The following is a 27,971-nucleotide window of genomic DNA, read 5'->3' as shown; positions in this document are numbered from 1 at the left end:
ATTAAACCATAATAGCCAGAACAGAGCATACTAAAGAAGAGGATTATTGCGAGCAAGAAAATTAATCGACGCTTATCATTTCATTATCATATGTATTCATGTAGTATACTCCACACATGATAAAATTTACAGAAATTAAGAGACCTATTACTTCTATTGAATCACCATAAACAAAGACCGAAATAATGGCGGGGGGATACAGCCTGAAGTTTACAACCTCTTCGAAAGTTCAACAATTTGACTAAATAATGCCTAGATGAAGAACTAGAGTAAACTGCATCTTTCAGTCATAATCATAACAGACGGAGCACAATAGCACGCAAAAATGGATAAACCTTGAAGCACGTGTACATCTACACATAAACAATGAATTGAATAGACTCGTGGTGTTTATGAGGCAAAGAAAACACACCCAGTAGCAAACTTGCTGCATCTTACAAACATCAGGATGGTTGAAATTGTTGCCCTTCAAAAAGGACGTGCCTGTGAAATGCTAGGAGCTCAAAAAAGGCTAAAGACCACATAAGGAACCTCCCCGCATGCCATTTGTATGCCCGTTTACTCCCAACCAGCTTTCAAGAGTAGTATTATGTCACAGTACTCACAGCTATCACGAGTTCACATACAGAACAGGGACCAGACCTGCTATCTTTCCATCCCTTCCAGGTCTCTTCTTCTTTACCTGAAGATACAGGAACAATAATCAATATTAAAGTGTTTCTGTGCATGATAAAAGAACAGTAAAATAAAAAATGAGAAGAGAACTTACATAGTACCAACCATCGACCTCATATTCGATTTCCACATCTTCTCCAGCTGTTAAACTCAACTGAAAACAATTTACATGGGTAAGCTTTCTTTTGTTTTCATTCCAAGACAAGAAAAAAGAGCTGCTTTATCTCTTCAAATATGTTACACGTGCTTTCAATTGGTCTTCTTATCTACTACAGAACTGGATTGTCAAATCATAAATTAGAAATGTTATCTCTATTAATTAAGATATTGAGTTATAGTATAAAATAAAAGGCACAAAGTTCGCTTCAATGAAATAACTATGCTTCACACAGCTAATGCCCATCAAGCTCTGATCAAGGGAAGCATTGAAGTTTAGGAAGTTACAATATAGCCAACTAAGAAAAATTCAGCCTCCATACCTCATCATCGCCACCTGCTGTGAAGTCATACAGGGCCTTCCCAAATTGAGGGTTCCCAGAACTCCTGTCTTCATCCTCATGGGATCCAAAACTTCGACCTCCACGCCCAGCAACAGGGTTTTCGAATGACTCGCGCTTCTGTAGAACCGATGTTGAATATGATGGCGGTTCTTCACGTATCTGAAACAAAAGGCAAACCGATACTCTTTTAAGCAATGGTGCCATCTGGAAATCTGTCATTCTGAAGCAGCAGCGGAAGGTCCTACAGCAATATATTGCTGTGTTTGCTGCTAGGTGACTTGATTTCAAGATAGTAACTGGAATAAGTAAAAGCTTCTGTTTTCTTAATTTAAAATTCAATTAAATTATAAAAGGCCATCTCAGCATGCATACATTCGATTTCAGAGGTTTGAAGTTATTTTCCAACAGTTATTAACTGTGGAGCCCAATAATGGAGATCACTTTGAGATTAGAAGTGTGTTAAAGAATACCGTTTGTTGTGAAGATCCATATCCTGATGGTTTTGAACTAAACAACGATGGATAGTTCATGCCACCAAAATGGGACGATATGGAAGTTTCTACCGAACCAGTTGACTCAGGAGAGGATCCCCCAGAGGACCTTCCATCATCATCCTGCAAGATATAAAAACAAGTTGAATTATTGAGATTTTCTATCAATAAAAAAACATCTGAAACCAATTAGCTTCATAATGTTTTTAACACTTGCCTCTGCTTCATATGTTTCGAGAATTGTCTTGGCCCACATATCATCGTAACCAACCGATGGCCTAGAGTTCATGTATTCCTCATCATCCACATCAGGAGCATCAGTTCCAGCACCAGCAAGGAAATCCTTTACCTGCATAAGATCAGAGAAGAACATCAATGATAAACAAGAATTATTTTCGAATTCAGGAAAAGGGAAACGTGTGCAGAGGTAGTTAAGCAACTAAGCTAGCTACCTGACACAGACAATGGCAGGCAACTCTTCTCATTTGAACTGATAGGAATCAGAAACGCGTATGAATTAACAACAAAGCAAGGTAAAAAACATACCTTGTCCACAGCTGGTGCATTATTTTCCCAAACATCATCTTCCAAACCTGCTGCCCAGGCCATAGCCAGATCAGGATCAATTCCAGTCTGTATAAGAGTGGCCTCTTTGGGCACATCTTTGGACTCATACATGAGGTCAGATATGCCAGTGGCAACAGCAGGATCAGTTAGACCACCAGAAGCACTAATATTATGCCGGTTGCGGTAGATCTCAATGAGTTTGGCACTGCAGATTAGATTCAACGTTACATGATATTAAGGACATGGTAGTCACACAATACTGCATCACAGAGATATAAAGTATGGAAGAATGATATCAGAACTCAGAAGGCAGACACCCATTGCACACCACTAGAAATAACTTATCAAATTACTAAAAGTTTGATCTTCCTTTCGTGATAGAATGCTTTGTGGTATGACAATAAAGCAGATGCATGGGATGTGAAGCTGTAAATTAATAGTCCTAGGAATAGGCATCATCTGGTGAGTGGTAAATTTTATTGGTCTAGCTTTAAGCAGTTTGAGCAGTGAAGTAGCCTTTTGAATCCAGGAATAGTTTGACTGCTCCATACCTGGTAGGACCTAAAGGCAAATATTTGGCCCTTGGAACAAAACAGAACAAAGAAACAAAATCAAGAAGCCTCTCGTGGGTCTCATAAAGTTTCTTAAGTTCATCATCACTCCATTCTTGTTTACTATTATCATGCTGACGGATGTCCCTGAAAAAGATCATACAAAGTGGTCAGCTCAGTGCTATCTGGAACAGTCCAATGGAATCTTGTAGGTGACATACCTAGCAAGATCGTCTTGAGCTCTATACATTTCATCCAGGACCTTGAGCATTGGACTTATCAAAGATCCAAGACCAGTACCACTAGCACCTTGATTTTCCCCATTACTTAGCTGCAATTCTGAAAAGTTTGATTGTACACCCCCCAGAGCTAAAGCATGAAGAAACTCATATATCTGCAGTCTGTAAGGTTCACCGGACCTTATTGCAATGGTGGTTAAGGCTTGGACAGAAGCAATACGGATCTACGAAGGTAAACAATAAGATAATAAATATGCCAGCGTTATAAGATGCTGCAATACCATCAGCTTGTCAGAAGGGCATACCTCCCAGCTACCGCTAAATGCACACCTTTGCAGACGTGTCAAAGCACTAGCAAGAGTAGGATTACGAGAGCTAGCTGCAGCAACCATTTTATCAGCATCAAGCATCATTAGTGCAGTACCAGGAGGTGTAGCAGACTCCCAGGCATATTCAGAAGCAGCATAGTTTGCATTTTCGCCTAGAAACCAAACCTGATGATCCACCAAAAGGCCAAGACATCAACAACGCGTGATTCCATGCTCAATGAAGAAACTAAATTGCGGAGGTTTTGTTCTTACCGCAGCTTGAACTAATCTTTGCAGTGCCATAGCTGATTTTGGGTCAGAGGCGGATACCATATCAACAGATGCGAATCCAGACATTGAACCAGGTTGAGGTGGTGGTAGATCAAGGACTATTGTTACAGCCTCCAAAGCTGTATGTTTTCCATCTGGTCCTGCTCCAACAAGGCATGTCTAGAAAGATATCAAATGTTAGTATTTTGATGAAGTTCATAGTGTCATCATAGGAAAAACCCCATCCAAATAGAAGTGTCATAAATAATGAGTAAGAAGTTAGGTGTTGTATGCATATAGCCAAAGCAGTTGCAGTTTTGCAAAACGACCACATAAATTGGGTTCTCTTTCATGAAATTTACATTGGTGATTCAATATAACATTTAACAGTATTCTATGATAAAAGGCATATATACCTTCCACAGCAGTTGTAGTACATCAGCATCGATCTTGCCAGGAACTTTGGTGGCAAAAATTCTAGCAATCTCAAGCAGAGTGACGGCCATATCAGGGGTTGCCTAACATGTAAGAACAAATTAGATTAATAAATTAAACATGTATTTAGCAAATGATAACAGATTATAAATAATCAAATCAATAGCATAAAATGCATACACAACCACCTTGAACCACATAAAAAATGGGAGATCAAAACTGCACTGAAGATAGTCTAAACTCTAAACAGAATTTAATTGCAAGTAAAGCCCAACAGTCTCATCTTTTCGTTTATGATTATGCTTATAAGCAAAATTTGCATTTTAAAACTTACATTTAGAGTTGATTTTGACGTCTTTCCATAGTAGTTTATTTTTCAGTCTTTGCATTTAGATCGCTAAGAACACGTATATAAAAGTTTTATTTAGAAATTATTTTTTAATCAATAATATGCCATTTCGCTTATGCTGAATATAAGCGAAACGATTTCAAGAACAAAACAATGTCAACAAAATTGCAACCAAATGTCCAAGAAAAAAGAGAATGTCTTCATTTTTTTCTTTTAACTCATAGAAACCTATGGAAACTTGAAGCCACTATAGTACAGTTAATCTGCTTTCAAACTCATGTATCATAAATTTGAGGCGCACAACTGATACTAAGGCATAAAATGGGGTGAAACAATACCTTGAACCTAGCATGTAGAGTTAATAGGACATCATTCAGGAGAGAAGAAGGCCAGGCTGGATCAGACAGCTCACATGCAATAATAGATTTCAGTTCTTCAAAAGATTCATGTGGGTTTTGCATCCATATCAAAGCTTTGATGATAATTGCTCGAACATATACACACTCGCATGCTACAGTTGTCCGCACTACTTCCATAAGTGATGCTAATAACCCTGCTACTGTGTCCATTCCACCATGTCCATTGGATAGTGGGTTAGCCTTTCGAGTAGCTGCAACATGAACAGTTACATTATTTTATACAAAAGTGGATATTACTAGATCATAGGTCACCTCAGTGTGATGTCCAACAAAACAAAGGGGCGATATTGAACCATTGTAAGCAATACGCTAAATTTCATGCTTACAAAGATGCATTTCCTAGCCTAACCCTAAAAGATATGTATTAACATCTATGAGCTGCTAATGTCCTAGTTGTCCAGCCAACCCAATAAGGAATGACTTGAAGAAAGATCTTCCATTAACTTAATCAAAATAAAAATAAAGCTGCATATGATTTGCATTGATTTATAATTGAATAATTGAAACTACACGATGCATCATGGTACCTTCAGGTTGTGAGTTCTCATTAAGATCAGAATCAAGAGATTCGGCATTATCAGAATAAGATTGAAGGTTGGCAGCCTCGTCATAAACACCTAAAGAATAAGCAGCTGCTCTACTCTTCCCCATTTCCTGGACTACTCTTGCAGCGGCATGAAGAACAGGACGTGAGAAGCTACGAAAAGAGCTCTCCAATCTGATATGGAAAAAAGGAAATAAGCGATATGTATCCATTAACAAGAGAACATACAGGGAAAATAGAGACTAACTACTTGAAGATTTGAATGAAGATACAAACCTTCTCATTACAAGTTTAATGAGGGGTTGAGGACGCCTTGCTTTAGAAGATTTTTCAGGTTTTGACAGAATACCCTTTGATGCTACAGAAGGGGCCTCAGGTAGTTTGAGAATCTCTCTAGTTAACCGAATCCATCCACCAGCTCTGTCCTCCGTGCTGCAAGATATGGCAGTTTATATAGAAAAGCACAGGTGCACAAGTCAAACTGAAGTGAAGAAACAAAGATGTATAGAATTTTGATTTGATAAAACCTTTCTGTGTTGTCAACTTTTCCCAACACACAGAGCATGGCCTCAAAACAGACCCTGTCACTTGGGTCCAGAAGAAGTTGGTAAAGGAGAGAACTGTACTGCGACTTTATGTCAGGCCTCTCTGCATAAATCAAATTTGACCAGAACCATGATTAAATACATTCACTCTGGAATCACGGCATGGTCATTTTGATTCAAGACAGGCACAAAAACATATTACACTCACCATCCAATACACGTGCCCTAGAAATTGAATGGCATAACTTTGCAAGGTAAACTCTGGCAAGAACATCATGCAAATGAAGGATATCCTGAAGAGCTCCTGGTTAAATTTAAGACAAAGCAATAATGGGAAAATGAGTACATCAATGTAGAATGAGCTCAAAGAAAGGGAGAAAACAAGAATTGCGTTGACAAAACTATAAGAAATAGATATACAAGGAGGTAAAGTCCTTTTTGTGGAATTCAATCCACAGCAAGATCAGTCACAACAATCAGATGTTATCTGAAGCCATTTATATGCAATTACTGTACCAGCAGTTAATTCATGCCTCCAAAAATCCATGTATCATACACTGAATAAACAAAACATTGCACTATTAAGTCACCCAGGTCTCAAATACCACTGAACTAAACATGGCAATCAAAGAATATTACATGCATGGCATTTCTTCATGTCATTTAGAGCATGTATTACATCAAGAACTGACAGACAAATTACCTTCGCCCCAGATTATTTCGTGTATTTTCCATTTTATGCTAGCGCATCAGCAGGTAAATATAAGTGAAACAATAATATATGAATGGGATTTAACATCTGTGGTACTTCACCAGATGCAGCCCATCTCATTAGAAATCCTAATTCTACAAACTCGATCAATTCAACTAGAATTGTAGAACACAAATCAGATGTGTAATCAAGTTTTCAAATGAAACAGAAAAGAAAAGGATAAAAACATACCACCAGGCTGTGCGTTCTTGCCTGCATAAACAAAAACCAAACATGAGACTGAGAATCTACAGAAATGGCATGAGTTGAATTTACTGATATGACTAGATATATCAAACTGTTTTTTTAAATATAATTGAAATTCTACACACTTCCTCGCGCATAAAAGATCGGGTATATTCTAAACCACAAGGAGTTAATGACCCATGTTTTGTTTGCTTGCAAGAAGAAAAAAAACAAAGATGAACAATAATATCAGTGAGGAAACTGACCCAACGCCATCGCCACAGAGTATGGATCTCTCACGGCAATTTCAGAGACTATTGACAACGCATGTCTGACTGCAACTGGGTCAGAAAATTCAACCCTGCAATTGTAATAAGTGTGATGAGAACAAATTAATAATTATGCAACAGCATGTTCGTTGAAAACACTTTTTTATAATGCTACCCTTTTACAATTTTGTTGCAGAATCTGAATCAAGTGGTCATAAAAATAGATAGAAATTTAGTTCCCTTTGATAATTACGTTTAAACAACAAAATGAAATAATGAATATACTTAAAGAAGACTTTAATACAGATATGTAACTTAAGGAGTTGGTTCTGATCTTTGTAGAGAGAAAACCTTTTATATCAAGTTTATCATTTGAAAACTCTGTGTTTACACTTGTTTGACACTGGACATCAATCCCTTATAAAGGCCTAAAGGGAACATCGGCTCTCACAATCTCATATCCGTCTTAAAAACCACTAATGCAATATTGCAGTTTAAGGTAGACATAAAATAGCATCCTCTTGTAGATCTCTCAAGATAAGTTTTAGTAACAAACCAACAGACATGGAATCTTCATTCTCCACCAATATTATCATCAAAGTCATCACAATAATCTAGTCTATTAGTTTAGACTAGGCTCCAATAAGAAAAATTATTGTTGTAATCAAATAAAGTATACCACAAAACAATACTCTGTGGACCCACTTATTTCCAAAAGAAGCAACAACCTAGTAGATAACTGCTAAACTAAAAAGATGTGGAAAATAAACCTAAATTTAGCTTTCCAGAAAAAAAAGGTCATACTCACCCTTGGACAGCTCGGTGCAGAAAGGCCGGATTACCAGGATCAAGTGGGAGCCTTCTCAGGGCACTTAGAGAAGCATACTGCAAGTTACTCCGAATAATAGACTACATAGAAATGCAAATTAGAGCATCATCAGAGAGCTTGGGTTGATACTAGGGATGAGTTCTAATTTCAGCTCAAAATAAACTGGAAACAATGTCACCTATTTTGTTATTTTGTTCTAGAAAAAAACTACCAGGTTAACTACAATGTTGCAACAAGTGTATCCTCAATTCCCATAATCAGCAATGTCCGCAATAACAGGCCTCTAAGAGGTTAAGTGCATGTACAAAAAAAATACTTAACAGGGTGTAAATAAAATGCATGTCTTGAATATAAACAGTACCTCTTTATCACCTCCTTGCTTAGTAAAAATACCTTTCTTTCGTTTCTGTTTAGTATCAGCCACCTGAAAGCATCCAGAATTCATCATGAACAGAAGAACAGAGTCAATCTTAAAGCCAAAATCCAGGAACACCAAAAAAGAATTTAGAGCAATAAAGCTTTGAAGACGTGATCTGAATGTGAAAAACGTAACTGATAATATCAATTATCAACCTTTTCCAAAATGCCGAACACAATTTCGTAGAGTTTTTCCAACATCTCAGAATTGCTTGTGGAGGAGGAGGTAAGTGCCTTCAGAGCAGCAAGTCTCCTAGCATGAACTTCAAAGACCAGCATCCGTAGTTTAGCACTATGAAGAACCACTCAATGTAACTTAATAGGAATTAAGAATGCTTGGTTCAAGAAACTACAGAACATCTTGTTTTAGCTGAGCCATACATAAGAATATTGTGACGATTCTTGTTTGGTCATACGGTATCTTTTATGCAGGATAAGATGTTTTCTAGAATATAATCCTTACTGAGATGAAAAACAGAAGAAAATAGCATAATACTTATTACACAGAAATGCGATGGCATGCTTGAGATCTGGAAGAACTAATCATGGGGTGTGATCAGTGTGAAAGGGGAGCAGTACCATTTTTTTCAAAAAAGTGAAAAGAGCTCAGGTTGGAATACAAGTTTTGCATAATATAGCTTCAATGTATACTGGGAGCATGGTATAAAAAGCATACACTCAACATCGTCGCTGGTTGATTCTGCTGAAAGCTGATCAAGAATTCTTGGTACAACATCTGCTCGAGTCACTCCTCCAGCAGCATCAATGTCTGCAAGAGCATCCCAATTTGGGGTAGGTATGCCACCAGCAGCACTTAAACCTTGGGAACCATTATCTGACAGTATGCGAGCCAGATAATAGTATACATAGCGCAGAACATTTCTGTCCTCACATTGCTGGTGGAGCTGTAAATACAAAACCAGGCTCAATTAAGAGAAAAGGTGATCGGATTAAACAAGATCTCATTAGGCTAACCTAACAATGAACTATGCTATGTGTGCGATTTCAGTTCCAACTTGCAACACATATTTAGTGCATGTTTTTCTCTGTTTTAGAAATGAAAAGGTCAGCATCAATCTTCTCAAGAACTCAAACCCATAGCGACAATGCATTGTGGTACTAACATAGTTGAATTTGCCCGGGATCATCTTTTACTGGTTTTACAAAGTAAATGCACTATCTACGTAAAACAAGCCATAAAAGGAGCTCAAACAGTAGAGACGGCATAATTACCATGAGAAGAGATGGAGCCACTGAAGGATCCACAGAATTGTACACCGCGAGCTTGGGGAATACACTATTCACAAGCTGCCTCTGAGAACTTTTCTGCAAAAGGGAAGGTACAAGAGCAGCTAAAGCCTACAGATCCAAGCTCAAGCTGCGCAATTCGATCCAACCGAAGTAGCAGAACGAACCTGGTCGCACGTGGCTGCGAGCTCGTGGATGCTCCGCGCCAGCTGCGCGTACGATACGGGCTGCACGAGAAGCAGAAGCAACGAATTCAGATATGAACCGACGTACAGAGATGGTAGCGGACAGTGGAGGGTAGAAGGGGCAACGGGAGACTAGCCTTTTTCTTCCTGTTGCGCTGCGGGAGGGCCTTGTTGAGCGCCTTGGCGGCCGCCATGGTCTCGTTCTGGATCTGGCTCAGGGTCCCCTTCTTCGTCTTGCGATCCGCCGGCGCCGGCGCGGGCCTCCCCAGCGGGACGCCCGACGACGACTGCTGCGACGACGCCCCGGCGGCCGGGACGGCCGACGGATCCGAGGTGATGAGATCCATCAGCGTCTTGCCGGACGAATCCATGGCCGCCGCGGGCGTGGTGAGCGCCGCGGCCGCGGGTGGGAGTGAGATCTCCCCGGCGAGCAAGAGGCTTTTGTGTGCTTGCTGTTTCGGGGGACTCTTCGGGTCGGGTTGTGGTGTGTCAGGTTGGGAGAAAATGGAGCCGTCAGTTGGCGTGGTGAAACGAGACGATGGGCTGCTTGATCCAACCGCCAATTTGGATTTTGGTTGTGGTGTGTCAATTTGGCTTGTGGCACTGGGGCTGGGCTGGTTCGACCGGGCCGATGTATCAGGAAAAGCAACTTGACCGCGACCAGTTTTTGCTTACGGCCCATTCGGATTTAGGGGTTTTATATGAATTTTGAACGAATACAGTTCATAGGATTTTTTTTCTTCTACCATTTGGAATGTAAAAACTCTATCACAGGAAAATCATATGAACATTTGTTGTCAATTCCATAGAAAATCATAGGAAAGAATCCATCCACTCTAAGTTCATGTTTTATTTCCTATGACTTTCCTGTGTCTTTCCTGTGTACATCTGAATAACATATCTTCTGTATTTATGTGTGTTTCTAATCATCTGTTTTCCACCTCAATTCCTTTCTTATCCTACATTTTTCCTATCATGCATTCCGAAGAGACCCTTAGTTAGGTTGATTTTGGCATTAACAGTTGCACTAGCACCAAAAAATTTGTTATTTTAGCTATAAAACTGAATGGCTTCGCTAAAATAGCATTAGAATTATGGGTTTCTCTAAAATGGTCCTATATCTGGGGCCATGGTTTTTAAATGACTATTTCCATTTTCTTTATTCACTAAAAAACTTTGTTAACCGGCCAATCAAATTAGTGATCGGTTTGCCCCCCGGAAATAACACAAACTGAAAGAATTTTGTTGCCTCTCGCTTGCATCTCCTCGCCCTCTCGCGCTTCTGCCCCCCTCTCTCTCGTGCGGTCGGCGTCCATGGCCGGCGAGCTCCCGAGCGCTGCCAGCCCAAGCCCCCGCTGGCCCATGCCCTCGCCGCTTCACGGAGGACTGCCGCCCGACGCCACCGATCTCACGCCCGGCACTCCCGACGCCACCTTCACCAGAAACAACCGATCTCTCGGCCACCACTGCCCGACGTTTAATTATTCATCTTATTAAAAAGTTATAGTTTATTATTTATTTTATTATTATTAGATTTGTTACTTAAATATAATTTAGTTATAACTTACCATTTTATATATTTACACAAAGTTTTTAAATAAGACTGGATCCTGATGCAAAGATGATAGCATTATCTATTACCTCATATTTAAAATACGGAGAGAGTAAAAGCCAAGGAAAGCTAAACGAATTCTTTGTTCTTCACTCCTCAAAAAATACCATGAAGAACCTACATTTCAAAAAGCTGAGTATGGAGATTAAAAATAGATGAGAATGATTATAGAAATAGTGTGATTGTTTAAGAAGATAATATATACGAGAAAATTAAATGGAGTCATTGGGATCGGTTGAAATGATGAGGTTAAAAAAAGAACACGGATAGAAATAACTTTATTTTGATGGGAGTTGGGAGAGAGAGAGAGAGTATCACTGAGGATTGGAAAGTTTTTATATAAAAGTTTATTATCTCACGTCTTTAAAGTAGTTTCTTAACTTTATTATAGTTAATTTATTATATACCAATAAATATCTGCTAGAAATTCAGATAATATTTAATGTTCGCATATCCGCCGTCCTACAGTGAGCTGACTTTTCTGTAATAGGTGGGCCGTGTTACGAACCAAGCCTTATTTTAGCCCAATAGCCCATCCAAAAAACGGACCACGAAAAGGAAAACTTTTACAAACCGAAAGGTAAAACCAATGGCTCCAAGAAGCGCCAGGTGTGGAGCGGAAGGTAGCGTGGTTCGTGCAATCGTGTGTGCCCGCAACCGATTCAACCAGATTTGAGAAATTTTCGCGTCCGCCTCCGTCCAGAACCTTCCCTCGCCCGTGCCTCTATTTATTCCCAACTGCACGCGCTGCGATGCGACGACGAGAAGAACGGCAGGCAGGTCTCTCGGCTCGTTGGATCGTCGCAGCCAAGGAAGGTATTGCTACTGTTTCTGACCTCTCCTTGTGTTTCATCTCTGCTCTTCTGCCGCGAGGTGACAGGTTGCGCTCCGATATGTAAATCTTCCGTGTATCTTTTGATTAGCCTCTATTAGCGAAAAATCCGACCTGAAGTTCGAAGCGTTGTACACATGAGTTCCCGATTTTTTTTCGTGGTATTTAGCGATTTCGATATTCCCATATGGGCGTATTCTTTTATGAGATGGTCTAACTTAACTCATAGATTGTGACCTGAACCTCGATTTCTGAAAGGGCACGCAATGAAGAAATACATGGAGCAGATTGTTTATTCTCTTGTCAATCACCTAGCCCTGTTTAGATTCATCCATTGATAAATATATATAATTTGTATATATGTTTAGATTCATTGGTATCCATATGAATATATGAATCTAGTCAAAAATAAAAATAATTATAGTCCGCTGTCTGTATGTACAGTGTAGTTTCAGGCAACTGTCAAACCTGCAAACTGCCCTTAGCTGATACATGACACAGGGGTCATGGTTTCAGGGTTAGGAGGTTGATTTATCTTGATTTCGAGTTTGCAAACGCATAAGATTTCCCCTTAGCAGTTTCTTATCAATTTTTATCCATTTTATTATGTCGGTTTGTGGATTTATTATTGGCATGCGCTTACCTTATACTCTACTTCATCTCATTATTACGAAGGATAATAATTTTGTACTGATTGGCAACTCGTCATAAGGTGTCCTATGTTAATTAGTTATAACTTGTTTAAAAATATATGGACCATTATTTGTTATAATTATGTTCACAGGTGTCATCTCATATTTTGTATTTATCTCTTTCTCCAGTGGATACTGTCATACTGATACAATCATCTGTCTTATGTTTCAGATGTCGTACTCCAGATGGTCAAGGTAGACATTATCAAACTCGGATGTGTTTCACATTTTTTGAAACCCAGTCTTGTGATTATTGACCGGTTTGTAATTGATAGGTATGAGTCTCGCTCGTATTCTCCAGCTTCTTATAGGCGGAGCAGTCGGTCAAGGTATAGGAGTCTTTCTAGGTATGATACTTGTTTCTGCCTTCATCTATACTAGAAAACTTGTCGCAGCTTTGCTGTGCTCTTACGGTGTTTGGGCATGTGCTTGTTTATAGTTTTATAGTTTTAGTGAATATTTGAGGTAGACCAATCATTTACTATTTTGATTTAGAATTGCATAAAAGACATTACTCTCTCGTTTATGTTTATCTTTGTGATTTATTAACAAATAGAAAATAATTTATAGGTAAAATTTTAGTACAATTGGCTTCAAAAATAGATGCTATGGAATAAACTACAGATAGGCCGGTAGGATCTCAGTCAAATAAATGGACTATAATACACCACATAGCAGCATAAAACCGGATATAAGGAGTTTTATAGTAAGAATTAAACTCCTTATTAAGTGCATTACTAATCAAGTTATTTTCTTCATATATTCTTAATATTTTTCTCAACTTTTGCACGCACGATTCCCAAACCGTTAAACGATGCCTTTTTGCAAAAAAGTTTTCTGATCTTTCTAAAATATATTTTTAACTTTGCAGTAGTTAATTCCATTGTTTATATTATTAAATAACTATTAAGAAATTAGATATTTTTTCTTTCACCTTCAGCTAAGTGATGTTTTGCATTTCCGAAGGATCATCGCTTACTTCTAAGTGTTAAACAATTGGTCTTCAACAGCTCAATATGGTACAGAAAAATCATGGTATCTTTCCTGATTGCATATGCACAGCTTCATAAAAAAAGCTAGGTACTAATCATATCTAAACTAAAGGCTTGGAAACATATCTATCAATAAATTAGATTTCAAACCAAAAATGCACTTGGTAGACATCAATCAAAATAAAGCAAAGTAGCAGAAATAGCAACCAAATAGAAATAACAGGGAAAAAGATCGAGCAACCGGAAAGGTCACAACCTAGATAAAAATAGTCACAAACAACCGTGTTCAACGCAAAGGGCAGAAACAGAAAAAGATTAATGACTTAACCGAAATCTTCAAAGAACAAATATTATCATAAGGATAACCTCATGAGTTCAGTCATTACAAATTCAAGGTTATATTTTTTGACGTAAACCAAAGTAAAAATATCAACAGCTAGGACTCATAACTTTAATGGCTGGCAGTAGTACTATATTGAAAATAAACATATACATCTTTTTCCTAGAGGAGCATAATCTCTTGTTTCAAAACATTTATAGAATAATCCAAACCAGAGCACCTAAAAGGAAATGTCTAGTGATTATCAGATAAGTATGTGCACCAGTATGATCAAAGGGATTGATCAATTCGATTTCTCAACACTAAAACATTACTTCTAGTATATTGTGACTAGAGCTATGCTATTGATTATCATATAAGCATTACTTAATTTATCAACCTGATTATTGGACGTTGTGATTCCGTAGAAGATTCGTGAGAGACGCTAGATACAAATACTTGAACCAGCTTGCGCCACGTGGATGCTCTCTCAGCCCAAGAACTTGCACTGAATTCGTATATAGAGATTTGAGGGTAAACATTTTTGCCTCCTGGAAATCTGAGAATTTGGTATCATCCTAATGTCTTTAGGAGTGTGGATTCAAGCGACGTTGAAAACCCTGGGAACAACCTGTATGTTACTGGCTTATCAGCTCGTGTGACGGATCGAGATCTGGAGAAACACTTCTCTACTGAAGGAGAGGTAACCTGTACACAGTATCTGTGAAAGGAAGTGTGCTACTTTCTAGCTGCTACTTTGTCATGCTCACTGTATGTCTGTATCACAGGTTATTGATGCTAGCATAGTGCTTGATCCATGGACAAGAGAATCCCGGGGATTTGGATTTGTTACCATGGCTACTGTTGAGGAGGCTGGTCGTTGCATCAAATATCTAGACCACTCAGTGTTGGAAGGTCGTGTGATAACCGTAGAGAAGGTATAACCAAAATGTTTTTACTGAATTTGTCCATCTTCATTTCTACTTGGAGTAAAACTTTATATGCTCATTTTGCCTGCTGAGCTGAATATTTGGGTGCTCTTCCGTTTGAAGCTTCTGTTGACAGCAGCAGGGTAGATGTCCGTAGCTGCTCTACGGCAAATTCAAAAGATATACAACCTAACAGCCAAACCATGCTACCTCAACCAAAGGGTTGTACGCCCTGCATTATATATTATACATATTAAATGTGTAGTTCATATTCCTAGCATTTTTTTATACTCATTCTTTAATGCCAAAATGGCAAAAGGGCTTATTTAGCTACCTCTTTCCACAGGCTAAGAGAAGACGTGGTCGAACACCAACGCCTGGAAGGTATCTAGGCACAAAATCATCACGTGGTAAGTTGTGATTGAACTGCTGATTTGTCTGGATGGTTTGGTCTCATCTCCCTGGAAATACTTAGCATTGTTAGCCTTGCTGATATGGTACAAGACCAATTGCTGACTATTTTTTTTTCATCATCCAGCTCGGAGGTATTCCCCAAGCTTTTCACCTGTCCAGAGAGACCGTTACAGTTCACGCTTCTCACCTGAGCGAGAGCAATCTTATTCTCCTTATGGTGGAAGGCGATCATATTCACCGTACAACAGACGAAGATCATACTCCCCCTATGAGCGGCGTAGGCGTAGGTCCTACTCTCCATATGACAGGAGACGGTCCTACTCTCCATATGGCAGGTCACCCTCTCCTTACGGTGGACGGCGATCATACTCTCCCTACGACAGGCGTGGTTCATGGCGTCGGTCATACTCTCCATACCGATCTCCATACCGTTACAGGAGAGAGAGGTCATATGCCTATGACAATTCTGTTTCACCATACTACAGCAGGCGCTACTCTCCGAGTCCGAGAGGCCGGAGCTACTCTCGCAGTGTATCACCTCAGAGGAGCTACTCCCGCAGCAGCTCCCCAGTGTCTCAGAGGTCTGGGAGCTATTCCACAAGGAAAAGATACAATGGAAGGAAACTGTCGCGCAGCAGGTCGTCAGGCAAGAGGGGCTCTAGGGAGAGCTACTCTCACAGCCGCAGTTCCTACTCAAGGTCTGTCTCCAGGGAGAGCTCAGAATGAATTATGGGGTTGTTTATACGGGGCTAAACTTTTTTGCCTTATGTCATATCGGATATTTGGACACTAATTAAAAGTATTAAACATAGAGCAATAAAAAAACTAATTTCATATATAAGAGCTAATCCGCGAGACGAATTTTTTGAGCCTAATTAATATATAATTAGCAAATGTTTACTGTAGCATTATATAGGCTAATTATGAATTAATTAGGCTCATTAGATTTGTCTCGCGAATTAGTTCAAGATTATGGATTGGGTTTTATTAATAGTCTATGTTTACTATTTATAATAAGTTTTTAAACATATGTGACTAGGGCTAACGAAACAAACACCACCTATGTCTATGTCTGTATCTCGGGAAGCTTAAACATTGTCATTCCTACTTGGAACCATGTGTCCTATTATTTGTCGTATTGTATCAGATACTGCTATGTGCTTATGTTTCTGCTTTCCTAGGCAGATATTGTTGTGGTTCATTTTGGTAACCAGATTCTGTGCCAGATACATTGTTGGTCGTTCAGTCTGGACTTAGCTACTGTTGGCAGAACCTGGCAAAATAATGCTACTACCACATCTTTGCTCGGTCATTTGGCTATACAAAAAAACACGCATCTTTGCTCCAGCGGATGCATCCAGGTATGGGTACGAGAGAAACGATACGAGAGCGTTGGTCTTGTGCGTACAGCTTCCTTGACAAATGTTTGGGGAAAATTCTTATATGGCGCCTATTTGCTTTGTGTCAAAGCGTGTGAAACGAAACAATCAATTTATCGACTTCAAACACTATTTAGTCATGAACAAATTAGTGCCATATTCAACCTAAACAAGGGGATATAAAATAGACGTATAAAATGGTGATGAATACTCTACAAACAGAAGTTTAAATTAAAGCCATATTCAATCTCAACAAGGCGTATAAAATAGACCTATAAATTGGTGATGAGTACTCTTATAGTCTGTACAAACAGACGTGTAAATTGCGATAGTGGTATACTCCTCTGTCCAAAAAAAAAACTAATTTTTCGGTTTTCGTGTCCAACGTTTGACCATCCGTCTTATTTAAAAATTTTCAAGAAATTAGAAAAAAATTAGTCACATGTAAAGTATTATTTATGATTTATCATCTAATAAAAACAAAAATATCAATCGAAAAAAAATAAATAAGACGAAGAGTGAAAAATTATAGGTAAAAACTTATGATATGGACTGGGATAGTGCTATACTAACTTCTGTAAATTGCGATAGTGGTATACTAACTTGTGAGATGGACGTAATTGATTACATAAAACATATAAGAAAACATGTTATGGCTCATAAATTTGTTTAGATTAACCGATGTCAAAATGTACATAAAACTTTTAGAAGTACACACTATGGTTCATAAACTTGAATAGTACGAATGAACCGAGATCAAAAAGTTAATCTTAGGGCACTCACAATGAACCTTAGGGCACTCATAATATGGTTTCTATACTTTAGGATATCGTGTCATGAAGCTATCTTCCACAATACAACTTTTATATCTTATTATCACATGGTCTGCTTGTCTCTCTCACAGGCAATCTTGTTTTACGCAAAGACACTAGGTCTTAATCTAAAACCAATTTCTTTATTCGTGTGTCTCTCTTTAATAAATAACTTACCATGTCAATAAATTGTTTATATTACATAGTAATAAATACATATATAAACTATTCTTGAATCTTAATTAAGAGTGTCCTAAGCTTACCGCTGACGAAGACACCACAGGCATTCATGGTGAGTATTGTTAGTTTGTAGGTATAAAACGGTATCGATGCTTTGCTAGCACTCTTTTGTTTACAATTACTTTATTTTGGGGATTTACGATTTGCAGAATACTTTGACAACATTGCGGTCTTTCAGTTGACAAACTCTAAACCTCTCGGCCCTTTGCCTAAAAAAAAAACCCTCTAGGCCCTAGACAATTCATTATACACAAAAGCGGGCTTAGGTAGCTTCATAATTTATATCGAGCTCAGTAAGGTTAACCATGATGTGCTATTTTGATCTTGGCGCACACACTAAATGGGTTCATCCGTTGCTGCACCGATCGAGTCGGATGTTCTGTTAGTTGGAGTATGAAAAGGTGAACATCTTGCAAATTCATGTACCGACAACGTGATTTATAGACAACATGAAAAAGGTGAGCATGACGAAAGTAGGAGCATGTGCATACACAGTTACAAACCGACACTCCCAAACCAAACAAGATGATTAGGCACAAAATACGTAGAACCTACCAACTAAACTGTTAGCTAGGACGTAGGCCGATTAGTAAGGCGAGGTTGGCTATTGTTTCTTCCATTGAAGTATTGAACCTATAGTGAAATGTATGATTCCACCAAACAAGGAAAAGTAAAGAGGCATACATACTAGGGATAAAAACAGTCAAAACGGTATTTTTTTTTTGTTTTTACAAAAGCAGTCAAAAAAGTCCAGAAACCATATTTATAAATTCAACCATTTGTTAATAACTTAAATTTAAGAAAATTAAATTTTAGAAACAAAAACGATTGGAGAGGATGTTATTTTTACATTAGTTTTCGAAGAAAAAGAGTACCAATACGCTCGAAACTTTTTCATATCGTTTACGTCCCTAATACAGATCAAACAAGGGGCGTTGCAAAACCAAACAGAGAAGAAATAGAAGTCACAGCAACAACACAGCCAGTAGCTGATACTAAAAAATATTGTACTGCGAATGATTTAGTCCACAGCGCAGCAATCTTCCAAGAAAAAAAAGGTGACAGAATGCTAAAAGGTCAAATAGTACAAATAGACATTGAACAACGAACATTATTACAAAATTGTATCATATCCTAATCAAAATGAAGGTTTACATATCCGTGCTGGCCAATTGAGCTGAGCTTTGCAGAAGTGATACCCCTCAGATATGCAATACAGATCTTAGTCCCAAGATGTTATAACATGTTCCTCGAACTAATAGCTTTCCTGCTTTCATTTCTGTAATTGGTTCTGTGCTCATTGCTAAATAGAATAGGAGCATCAGACTGCAGAATTTAGAACAATATCGGTCCTATACTAGACTTGAGTTTCGCAACCTGGCATCAGACATATACACTCAAACTGAAGGATAGAGGGGAATTACTGACTGAGGGTAATCTGATCTCATTCCTGCAAGTGAGTAGTATGCCAGAATCTGTGCCTGACCGTCTTGACAAAGCTCATCTTGATTGGGAGCAATAATCTCGATGTTCCAGAAGGGCCGCACCATGGCCATTAGATCAGTGCCATTGGGAGATGCCTTGTATCCTTGCACCCATAGGTATCGCAGTGACTTCAGTTGTAAAGCAGCAAGAGCCAATGCACGTTCACTGAAGAAACAACCCCTCAGCTCCAATTTCTGCAAGCTTGGGCATCCTGTTGAGAGTTGCAGAAGTCCTTGGTCAGACTCCCCAACATTCCCAAGTAACATGTAACGGATTTTCTTACTAAATTCACCAATGTACCCAAGGCCAACATCTGATAGAACCCCAGGTCTCACATAAAATGCAAATCTCCGGAGCTTGGTGCAACCTCTCAACAAAGCACGGACCCCATTGTCAAGGGGTGATTCTGTTATATTTGCTTCTCTATCAAGCAGGACAAGCCGGAAATCATTAAGATTTCTGCTGTATGTACCGATGGCTTCTAGAGCAGCATTAGTAATGTCAGTGACATGCACTGCCCAATATTCTAAATGAGGGCAGCCTTGAGCTACAGCCATCAATCCCACCTGTGTAACCATACCATGTTCATCCTCAAGACCTCCTTGATCATCGTCTCCTCTCTCTACTCGAAGTCTCTGTAATTTCTTGCAGGTCTGTGCAACAACTTCTAATCCCCTATCCCCTATCACATCCCTCACCTGTTTGATTCACATGTGAAAAAAAAGAGTATCAGCGCATGCTGAATAATATATTCCTATAAAACCTCCAAACGGAACAAGAAATACAACAAAAAAACATCTGCCAGGAAATACCTCTAAAATTTCCAGATTTGGGCAGCGCTGGACCAACTGACAGTGATCCTCTGTGGAAAGGAATGTAAACTGAAGATCCAACTTCTTCAGTGCAGCACCATATGGGAATAGTACCTGCATCTCTTTTGTTCCCATGTAGAGCAAACTCAAGAGGAGCAGTGACGGAGGGAAATAGAAGTTTTCATAATTTCTACTTTCTACAGCTTGACCCTGATCATCAAAGGAACCACCGGCAAAGTCTTGTAATATTTCTGCTGTGCGGAACAAATCAACCAGGTCAAGCATGAAGCACTCGCTAATCTTCAAAATTTTCAGCCTTCGGCAATTGCGCACAAGGAGGGTAAGATATGCTGGGGATGCCCTGAGATCTGTCAAAAAGAAATTCAGTATCTCAAGGACATTATTGCTGGTAGCAAGCTCCCGAAGCCATTCATCATTTTCTTTCTCAGCAATTAAGCTGTCTTCCAGGAACAAGGTTTCAAGTTTCCTGTGAATTACAACATACATGACTGGTCAGTTATCTATAAATCAACAGCACTCTTGCAGAAACCTATTTCTACTTAAACATTTCCACTAATTAGCATAATATCTAAGCTAAATCATAGCACCTCAACACAAGTGTGACATTTAAAGCAAACTACTTACTAATAATTATGAGCTACACTTATCTCCAGGGTTGAATTCTAGCATGAAGATGTTTTCATAGTGAACAAAGCAGAAAAAAGAACTTCTAATCTAGTCTCCCTTCCACAAATCCTCGCACCTCCTTATACAAATCATTTACTAAGATGTTCTCGTAGTGAACAAATGAGAAAAAAACTTCTAATCTAGTCTTCCTTCCTCAAAAGAACCTTACCAAATCACTTTAAAAACTACATTTCTAAATAGTGGAAAGGAGAACCTTAAATGACTCGCTCAATTAATATATTATCCAAGAGAAGGGGGTAAAAGAAATTACTTGCAAGTGCGGGCGACGAGGGCGAGGGAGGATGTAGAGAAGCCAGAGCAGCGGTCAAGCTTGAGCGAGGTGAGCATGTGCGCCTTGGCGCGGACGAGGACGTCGAGGTCGTCGTCAGACACTATCATCCTGCGCAGATGCAGCGCCTTGAGGAAGTGGAACGATGCCGAGAGCTGGCGGATCCACGGGGAGGCGGAGCCGCCCCAGTTCTCGGGGATGAGGTTGAACATGGCCGCCCGGGGCTTGGCCTTGAGCTTGAGCGACTCGAGGCAGGGGAAGCGCCTGAAGAGCCGGTCGGGCGTGGTGGAGTACGCCATGGCGACGGTGACGTGCTTGCGGCTGAGCGCGTCGACCCGGCACCAGTGGCGGCACACGAGCGAGATGGCGTCGCGGTCCCAGGGGTCGTCCACGAACCCCATCACCAGCCCCAGCGCCACGTCCGGGATCCCGAAGCTCATTGCCCGCCCCAGCCGCCGCTCCCCGGCCTCGCCGCCCATCGCGGGTCCCCTCCCCCTCGCCGCCGGCCGATCCGTCGCGATCCCGATCTAGGTTTCCGCCGCCGTGCTCTCTCGCACGGGAGGGTGGGAAAGGGGGATGGTGAGATGGGGTGGGGTGGTGTGGTGTGGTGTGGTCGGGGCGTGGCAGTAGTAGCAGGCGAGAGGAAAAAGCAAAGCTGGGGAATTTTATGGGTCCCCTGGTTTTTTCCCTGTCCTAGCGTAGTCGCGATTCAAGAAAGCCCGTTCGCTTCGGACTACGAGCGGCGACGCGGCGCGAGCGGGTGGCTCATCCTTTGACACTCCTCGCCGTGCGCCCGTGCGCGGTGCGCCCGATCCGGTGGTGTGTCTGCCGGCTGCTGCGGCCGGGACGACGGCTGCTGCAGATATTTCTCACTTCTCCTCCATCCTCCTCCCTCCTGTCTGTCCGGTGGCTAATTCCCGACGCCTTCCGTAACTCCGTCGTGGTCAAGGTCTCTCTCTGTGGCTGCGAGACATCATTTGTTTTTTTGGATGCCCCCCTGAATCCGATGGTTGCTCACTTGGTGCTATATCGCTATGTCCTTGTAAGCCGATACCTGTACCGTAGGATCCGTATGGTCAGACGAAAAATTGCACCGGTAGAGTATGCTTCCAATCGATATTTGACAGACAAAAACAATGCAATGTTACAATTCAAGAGTTCAATGTAAAAAAAAAGCGCAAAAGTCAATGCATGAATCGCAATAGCTTATTTTAAAAATTAACGTGAGGTGATCTAAAGTGAAACTAGCATATGCGGGTAGGGCTGTCAATGAGCTGAGCTCGTCTACCTAGGCTCAAGTCGAGCTTGAGCTCAATAGTCACCATTATAATATAAATTTTAATGGCAATTTCTTGTTAAATATGTTTTATACTTAGTCATATTAATAAATATTATTATATAATGGACCGTGGTAAATATATGTTGCTAACACATGCTAATTTATTCTATAGATGCATAATAATGTTTATTTATATATTAGGTTATCGATAAACAAGGTTAATAAATAATACAAGCCAAGAATTAAGTTGTGTTTTTTCCATAGCATATCTTCATATTATTACTTGGATTTATTGTGCAAGTTTCACAAACTACTAAACAAGGAAAGTTTAACATTTTACCAATCCTATGGTTGAGTGACAACAAATTTATCACTCTCATCTCACAGGTGTTGTGAGAGAAATAAACAATTCTGATCAAAAGTGGCAAAAATTTAAAAGTACCCAAAACAGTAGCTAATTTCATTATTTATACTATTAAATAGCTATTAAAAATTAGATAATTTTTCGGCTCTATCTTTTATCTGTAAAAAAACATAAGCATACTAGTGAATGAACCTATATAGTGAATTGATATTAATATGATGTGGTATCATCTCTGGACCTTGGGTTCATCTAATAATCATGCTTTTAGGTTTACTCTGCTGGTTTACCATGGTTAGATCAACGATTGTGGTAAAATGCCATACTTCAGTAAAACCCTAGGCTTAATGGCTAGATATAATATCTGTGACACTCTCGTAGGAGTGTTTCTTCTTTGACCGAACCATGTATCGTCTAATAACTTTTCTCAATTTTTATTTGCAATTTAGCATAGGAGAAAAGTATTACTAATGTTGTTATAAAAATAAAAGTAGATGTATTTTGCATAGGTGAAAGACATGCATGTGATACCAATTTATTTGTTTTATATGTATTTTCGATCCACCTTTTAGTGATTTTCTCGACAAAGTCATAAATTCATGACCTATACTATAGCATATGTGGGACATTACCTATTGGTATTGTGTCTCATCAATCCAACATTAACAAATTATCTTGTAGAAAGGACAACATCAATAAATTTATAGGTAACTAATGTCTAACACAAACAACATGTTTGGCTTGATATCACTATTGTCAACTAAGTCACTGGTCATGGTTGCAAACAAAGAGTGATTGCATTGTAATTGTAAAAAAAAAATCAATTCAGATACCTCCAACAGATAGACAAATACAGAAATCACATGTCGAGGCATGAACATCTTGAAGAAAATCCAATGTTGCATTTTCATATATTAACCTTGGTCTAGCAACAAACCTGACCACAATTGTATGGTAATCAAACGGCAAAGAGAGATGAATGGAGCTATAAATAACCAAACAAATGGAAGATGAGAATGTAAATGATCTTGGATTGGGAGAAAGCGAGGAATATATAAAGTAGATAAGTTGAGAAAGGACAAGGGGAAATTATACAAGCATGTTCCTTCATTAGGAGATTAATACGGAGAAACAAGTTTGCATTAGCGCTTGTAATTAATCAATTCTAGACCGCTCATTATGCTGGCTCGATTGGACGACATTTGGCATATCTCATCTATTTTAAGAGGTTTACTTAGCGTGCACTTGTGTGGATGATTTTTATTTAGCATGTGCTTAAAATAGTATAGCCGAGAATAAGAATGTTTGATCACTAAGAAACAAGTGATCAGATTACTGAGCGAACTCCCTTTCCTCTTGACCAGTTAGTGAATAACTGAATGTACATCCCCATATCTACTCAATCGGGGTGTTTACCGTAAAAGACCAAATGATATATTTGCTAAAGAAAAATAATTTATAAATAAAAATTTTATATACGTAAGCGATCTAAAGTCAAGGTTGAAAAATAGATTTCGGTGTAAAAACCTCAAAATCAACATCAAATTTAAAATTAAAAATTTAAATTTTTAGCTTATAAACATAAATGAGTAAATACTTATGATTCATTTATAGCTACTCACTCTGTCCCAAAAAAATCAATTCATGTTTCTGTGTCCAACGTTTGACCATCCGTCTTATTTAAAATTTTTTTAGAAAATTAGAAAAAAAAATTAGTCACACGTAAAGTTCTATTTAGGATTTATCATCTAATAAAAACTAAAATATCAATCGTAAAAAAAAATTAAATAAGACGAAGAGTCAAAAATTATAGGTAAAAAATGAAAAATTGTTTTATTTTGAGACGGATGGAGTACACGTCAATGATTCATTTATAGGAACCGATTGGTACACTTTCGGCCACTGGACGCTATCTTTCTGACTGGTTTTTTAATTAACGACTTGACGACGCTATCCAGAATATTGCCGTTTTACGAACGGCAACGCCCACAGCCGGCCGGCCCCTCCCGTGCCCGCGTATGCGGGATGGCCGACCCATCAGCGTGCGTACATGGTGATGCGGTGCGGTGCTGGCAGGCGGGCGGGCATAGCAGACGTGCGCGCCATGCTGTCGTGCGGGGAGAGGGGCCACCGGGCCAGTAGCGGAAGTAGTGACGACTACTACTAGTGACTAGTGTGAGGGAGCGGAAATGCGGAGGTCGGCTCGGAGGAGTGGCGGACGGATCACGGATGGATCGGGCGAGCGGGCGAGCGATGCTTGCTTTGGGCGAAAAGCTACGGCGTGCCCGCGCTCGCGCTTTCGTGTCACGACCGCTACGGCAAAAACGTCCGAATGGCTGGCCGGCGCGAGGCGACCAATGTTGGTGCCTTTTGCTACTTGCGTCTCCTCACCACGGGAAAGGCAGCGTGCCCCGGACCCGAAATGGGAGGCTCTGCGAGACGTGATGCATGCAGATCTGTTCACATCTATTGAAATGCAATGGTTAGAAAACCATTTATCACCGCTTGCTGCTCTCCAGTGGTTTGCCCATATTAAGAACTAATGATCCAATGCATTTTCCAAAAAAGTTATCTTTCAGTTTGATTTTTGTTAAACCTGGCCGGTTTACCAAGCAGTTTATTGATTTACTAGCTTCACAAGGCTAATAACCGAGTTGCTATCATCGTATTTTCAAATCCTGCACCTTGGGCATCCATCTTGAATGTGTAACTGGGATTCTTTGCGATTTCTTTTACTAAACTTGCCACAGCGTATTTTTTATATCACTGCTAGCCCTAAGGATCGGTTTGAAAAAGAGTTGCATTTCTAAAACAACATCAAACCAAATTACCATAGTTAATAATTTTGGTAAGAATTTTATGGGTAATTAAAAAATACAAATACCGAAGGCCCCCTCTTCCCCACTCTCCATGATGTTATACTGTAAATTTGTAAATTTTTAGTTATACCTTACCGTGTTACTCCGTTCTAAAATCGTCAAAACGCCAAGTTAATCGGCCGGTAATGTTATTTAGACCGTATCAAATAGGTTTTGTTTGTTGGCTTACAAATTATAGACTCCCTCCGGGTTTTAATATTTAACACGGTTAACTTTTTAACATGTTTTAATTGTTTGTCTTATTAAAAATATGTAAATATAAAAAATATAAGTCACGTCTGAAAAGACAATTAAATTGACTAGAGGTGAATAGACGTTCTTAAAAAAAACTTAGAAATGGATCAAACTATCCGATTAGAATATTCAAAACTTCCAATCGACATTCTTTGTTCCGTAAAAAATACAGACCAAAACTTTTGATCCTTGAAATCAGAACTTCGGATCACTGGGTTCAGTCCTTCGATAGGGATGCAACCAAAGCACTCTTATGCGCCAGGAAAGAGCTAAGATAGGTAAATAGTAGTGTATAATAAGGAACATGAATCAAGAGAATTGTAAATATGATGTAAGAGGGAGAGCAGGGAGACATAGCCTTTTACCGAAGTTCGGATCAAAAGATCTCCGCTGAGGGACTCTAAGGATTCAGATCCCAATCGATCTCGAGTCTCACCAAGCTTGCAACATACCAGAAGACTAGGTTTATAAAGCTACCATCAACGACGTTAAATATTAGACATTTTACAAGTTTATAAAAGATACGATTAAAAGAAACTCCTTCATTAGCATTTGCAAGAAAATATTTAAATCCAACTTCTCAATAATTTGTTTGTGCCCCTAAATAATTATCATAAATCTTTTATTTCCCTCGACATCTGTCGTTCATCAACTATAAAAAAAGGTCTTAGAAAAATCTAGAATTTCATATTAGCATTATGAAATTAGTCTCCACCATTATGTTTGGCATTGGGGATGTTTATCCGGTGGCCAATCTGGAGATTCAGAGCCATTATATATCGGGCAACTTCGATAAAGAAATTTTCACGGAAATGAATAGGGCATTCACAGTGGAGGGCACTCTCCCATGTGCCACGTAGACGAAACTACTCCATAAACCACACGCCTCACCATTCAAAATGAGACCCACAACAGCTTTAAGTGGGCTCCATGACCTTCTCTCTCCATGCGTCCTCTTTTTCTCCTCCGTTGCTCCTTTTGTCCCTCCTCTCTCTCCCCGCCCGCCAGAGCTCCTCTCTGGGGCGGCGCGGCGGCCGTGGGAGGAGGGTGGAGGGCGGCGCGGCGGCCGCAGTCGCTGGTGAAGCGAGGGGCGTCGGCGGTGTTGGCAACAGGCGGATGGTCCTCTTTCTCTCTCCTCAGGGCCCATGCCGAGGCACGAGCCGTAGCAATGTGTCCTCACGAGGAGGCGCGGAGCTTGGCAGGTCGAGCAAAAAGCGAGATTTCTCTCTCCGCCGTGGCATGCTGGGGCTAAACGCCACATCAGCGCACTGTAACTACCCTTACAGCTCAAAAGGTACATAAAGTTTTTTGGTCAAACAACCACAAAGCACGGAGCAGGATAACTTTTAGCCCATTGGACATAAAGCTGCGGATGGACTAATCGACAACGACGTGTGCAAACTTTACGACACAGATGATAAGAGGAGCTCCAAAGGAGATCAGACCAACACCCCATAAAAGTAGCCGGCAACGACGATCATTTCTAGTTCTCTACAATCATCCTCCAAAGGAATACTACCTTACTTCACTAGCTTTTTTTGTCTACTAAGACCCTGTTTATAGGTATTTGAAATGGCAAATAACAAAAGTTTTGGTGGCAAAAGTTTTGGTATTGCATTTTTGCAAGTTGGTGTTTAGAGGCACGTAAAAGTTGCTATTTTTTGGCAAAAGTGAGAGGTGGTCCGCATCCCTATGTACTTTTTGGTGAAATTTGCTACTCTAGACTGTCAAATGCCAAATGCAAACTTGTCATTTTCTTACCCTAGTGTTTAGATCCATTTTGCCAAAAAGTACTTCAAAATGATAAAACTTTTGTCATTTTGAAGGATCTAAACAGGGCCTATTTAGTTCCCAAATTTTTTATCAAAAACATCACATCGAATTTTTGGACACCTAAATAAAGCATTGAATATAGATGAACCAAAAAAACTAATTGCACAATTACG

General features: G+C 39.7%; 3 protein-coding genes across 3 annotated transcripts; 1 reads left to right on the top strand and 2 right to left on the bottom strand.

Moving 5' to 3' along the window:
- Positions 1-14: 14 nt before the first annotated feature.
- On the bottom strand, positions 15-10,254 carry LOC102704044. Its single transcript, XM_006651178.3, has 25 exons — positions 9,916-10,254; positions 9,761-9,820; positions 9,579-9,671; positions 9,022-9,250; positions 8,502-8,608; positions 8,290-8,352; positions 7,908-8,008; positions 7,097-7,191; positions 6,837-6,857; positions 6,102-6,197; positions 5,876-5,996; positions 5,625-5,780; positions 5,332-5,522; positions 4,724-4,995; positions 4,018-4,119; positions 3,605-3,781; positions 3,329-3,517; positions 3,006-3,247; positions 2,785-2,931; positions 2,213-2,438; positions 1,884-2,015; positions 1,646-1,789; positions 1,155-1,334; positions 770-829; positions 15-682 (listed from the first exon to the last, which is right to left on the bottom strand). Exons 1-25 carry the CDS (start codon positions 10,147-10,149, stop codon positions 611-613), a joined length of 3,510 nt encoding a protein of 1,169 aa, XP_006651241.1. The 5' UTR covers positions 10,150-10,254; the 3' UTR covers positions 15-610.
- Positions 10,255-12,122: 1,868 nt separating this feature from the next.
- Positions 12,123-16,386, top strand: LOC102701341 (serine/arginine-rich splicing factor SR45a). Its single transcript, XM_006649740.2, has 7 exons — positions 12,123-12,206; positions 13,087-13,109; positions 13,190-13,261; positions 14,817-14,928; positions 15,014-15,163; positions 15,501-15,564; positions 15,693-16,386. Exons 2-7 carry the CDS (start codon positions 13,087-13,089, stop codon positions 16,292-16,294), a joined length of 1,023 nt encoding a protein of 340 aa, XP_006649803.1. The 5' UTR covers positions 12,123-12,206; the 3' UTR covers positions 16,295-16,386.
- Positions 16,387-18,964: 2,578 nt separating this feature from the next.
- Positions 18,965-23,901, bottom strand: LOC102701064 (coronatine-insensitive protein homolog 2). The gene is made up of 4 exons (XM_006649739.3): positions 23,746-23,901; positions 21,255-22,326; positions 20,297-20,783; positions 18,965-20,182 (listed from the first exon to the last, which is right to left on the bottom strand). The coding sequence occupies exons 2-4, from the start codon at positions 21,749-21,751 to the stop codon at positions 19,397-19,399; spliced, it is 1,770 nt and encodes a 589-aa protein (XP_006649802.2). The 5' UTR covers positions 21,752-22,326; positions 23,746-23,901; the 3' UTR covers positions 18,965-19,396.
- Positions 23,902-27,971: the final 4,070 nt, after the last annotated feature.

This window comes from Oryza brachyantha, chromosome 3, assembly GCF_000231095.2.
Source record: "Oryza brachyantha chromosome 3, ObraRS2, whole genome shotgun sequence".
Taxonomy (NCBI): domain Eukaryota; kingdom Viridiplantae; phylum Streptophyta; class Magnoliopsida; order Poales; family Poaceae; genus Oryza; species Oryza brachyantha.
Note: the sequence above shows the minus strand (reverse complement) of the source record. Positions and strands in the feature narration are given on the sequence as shown.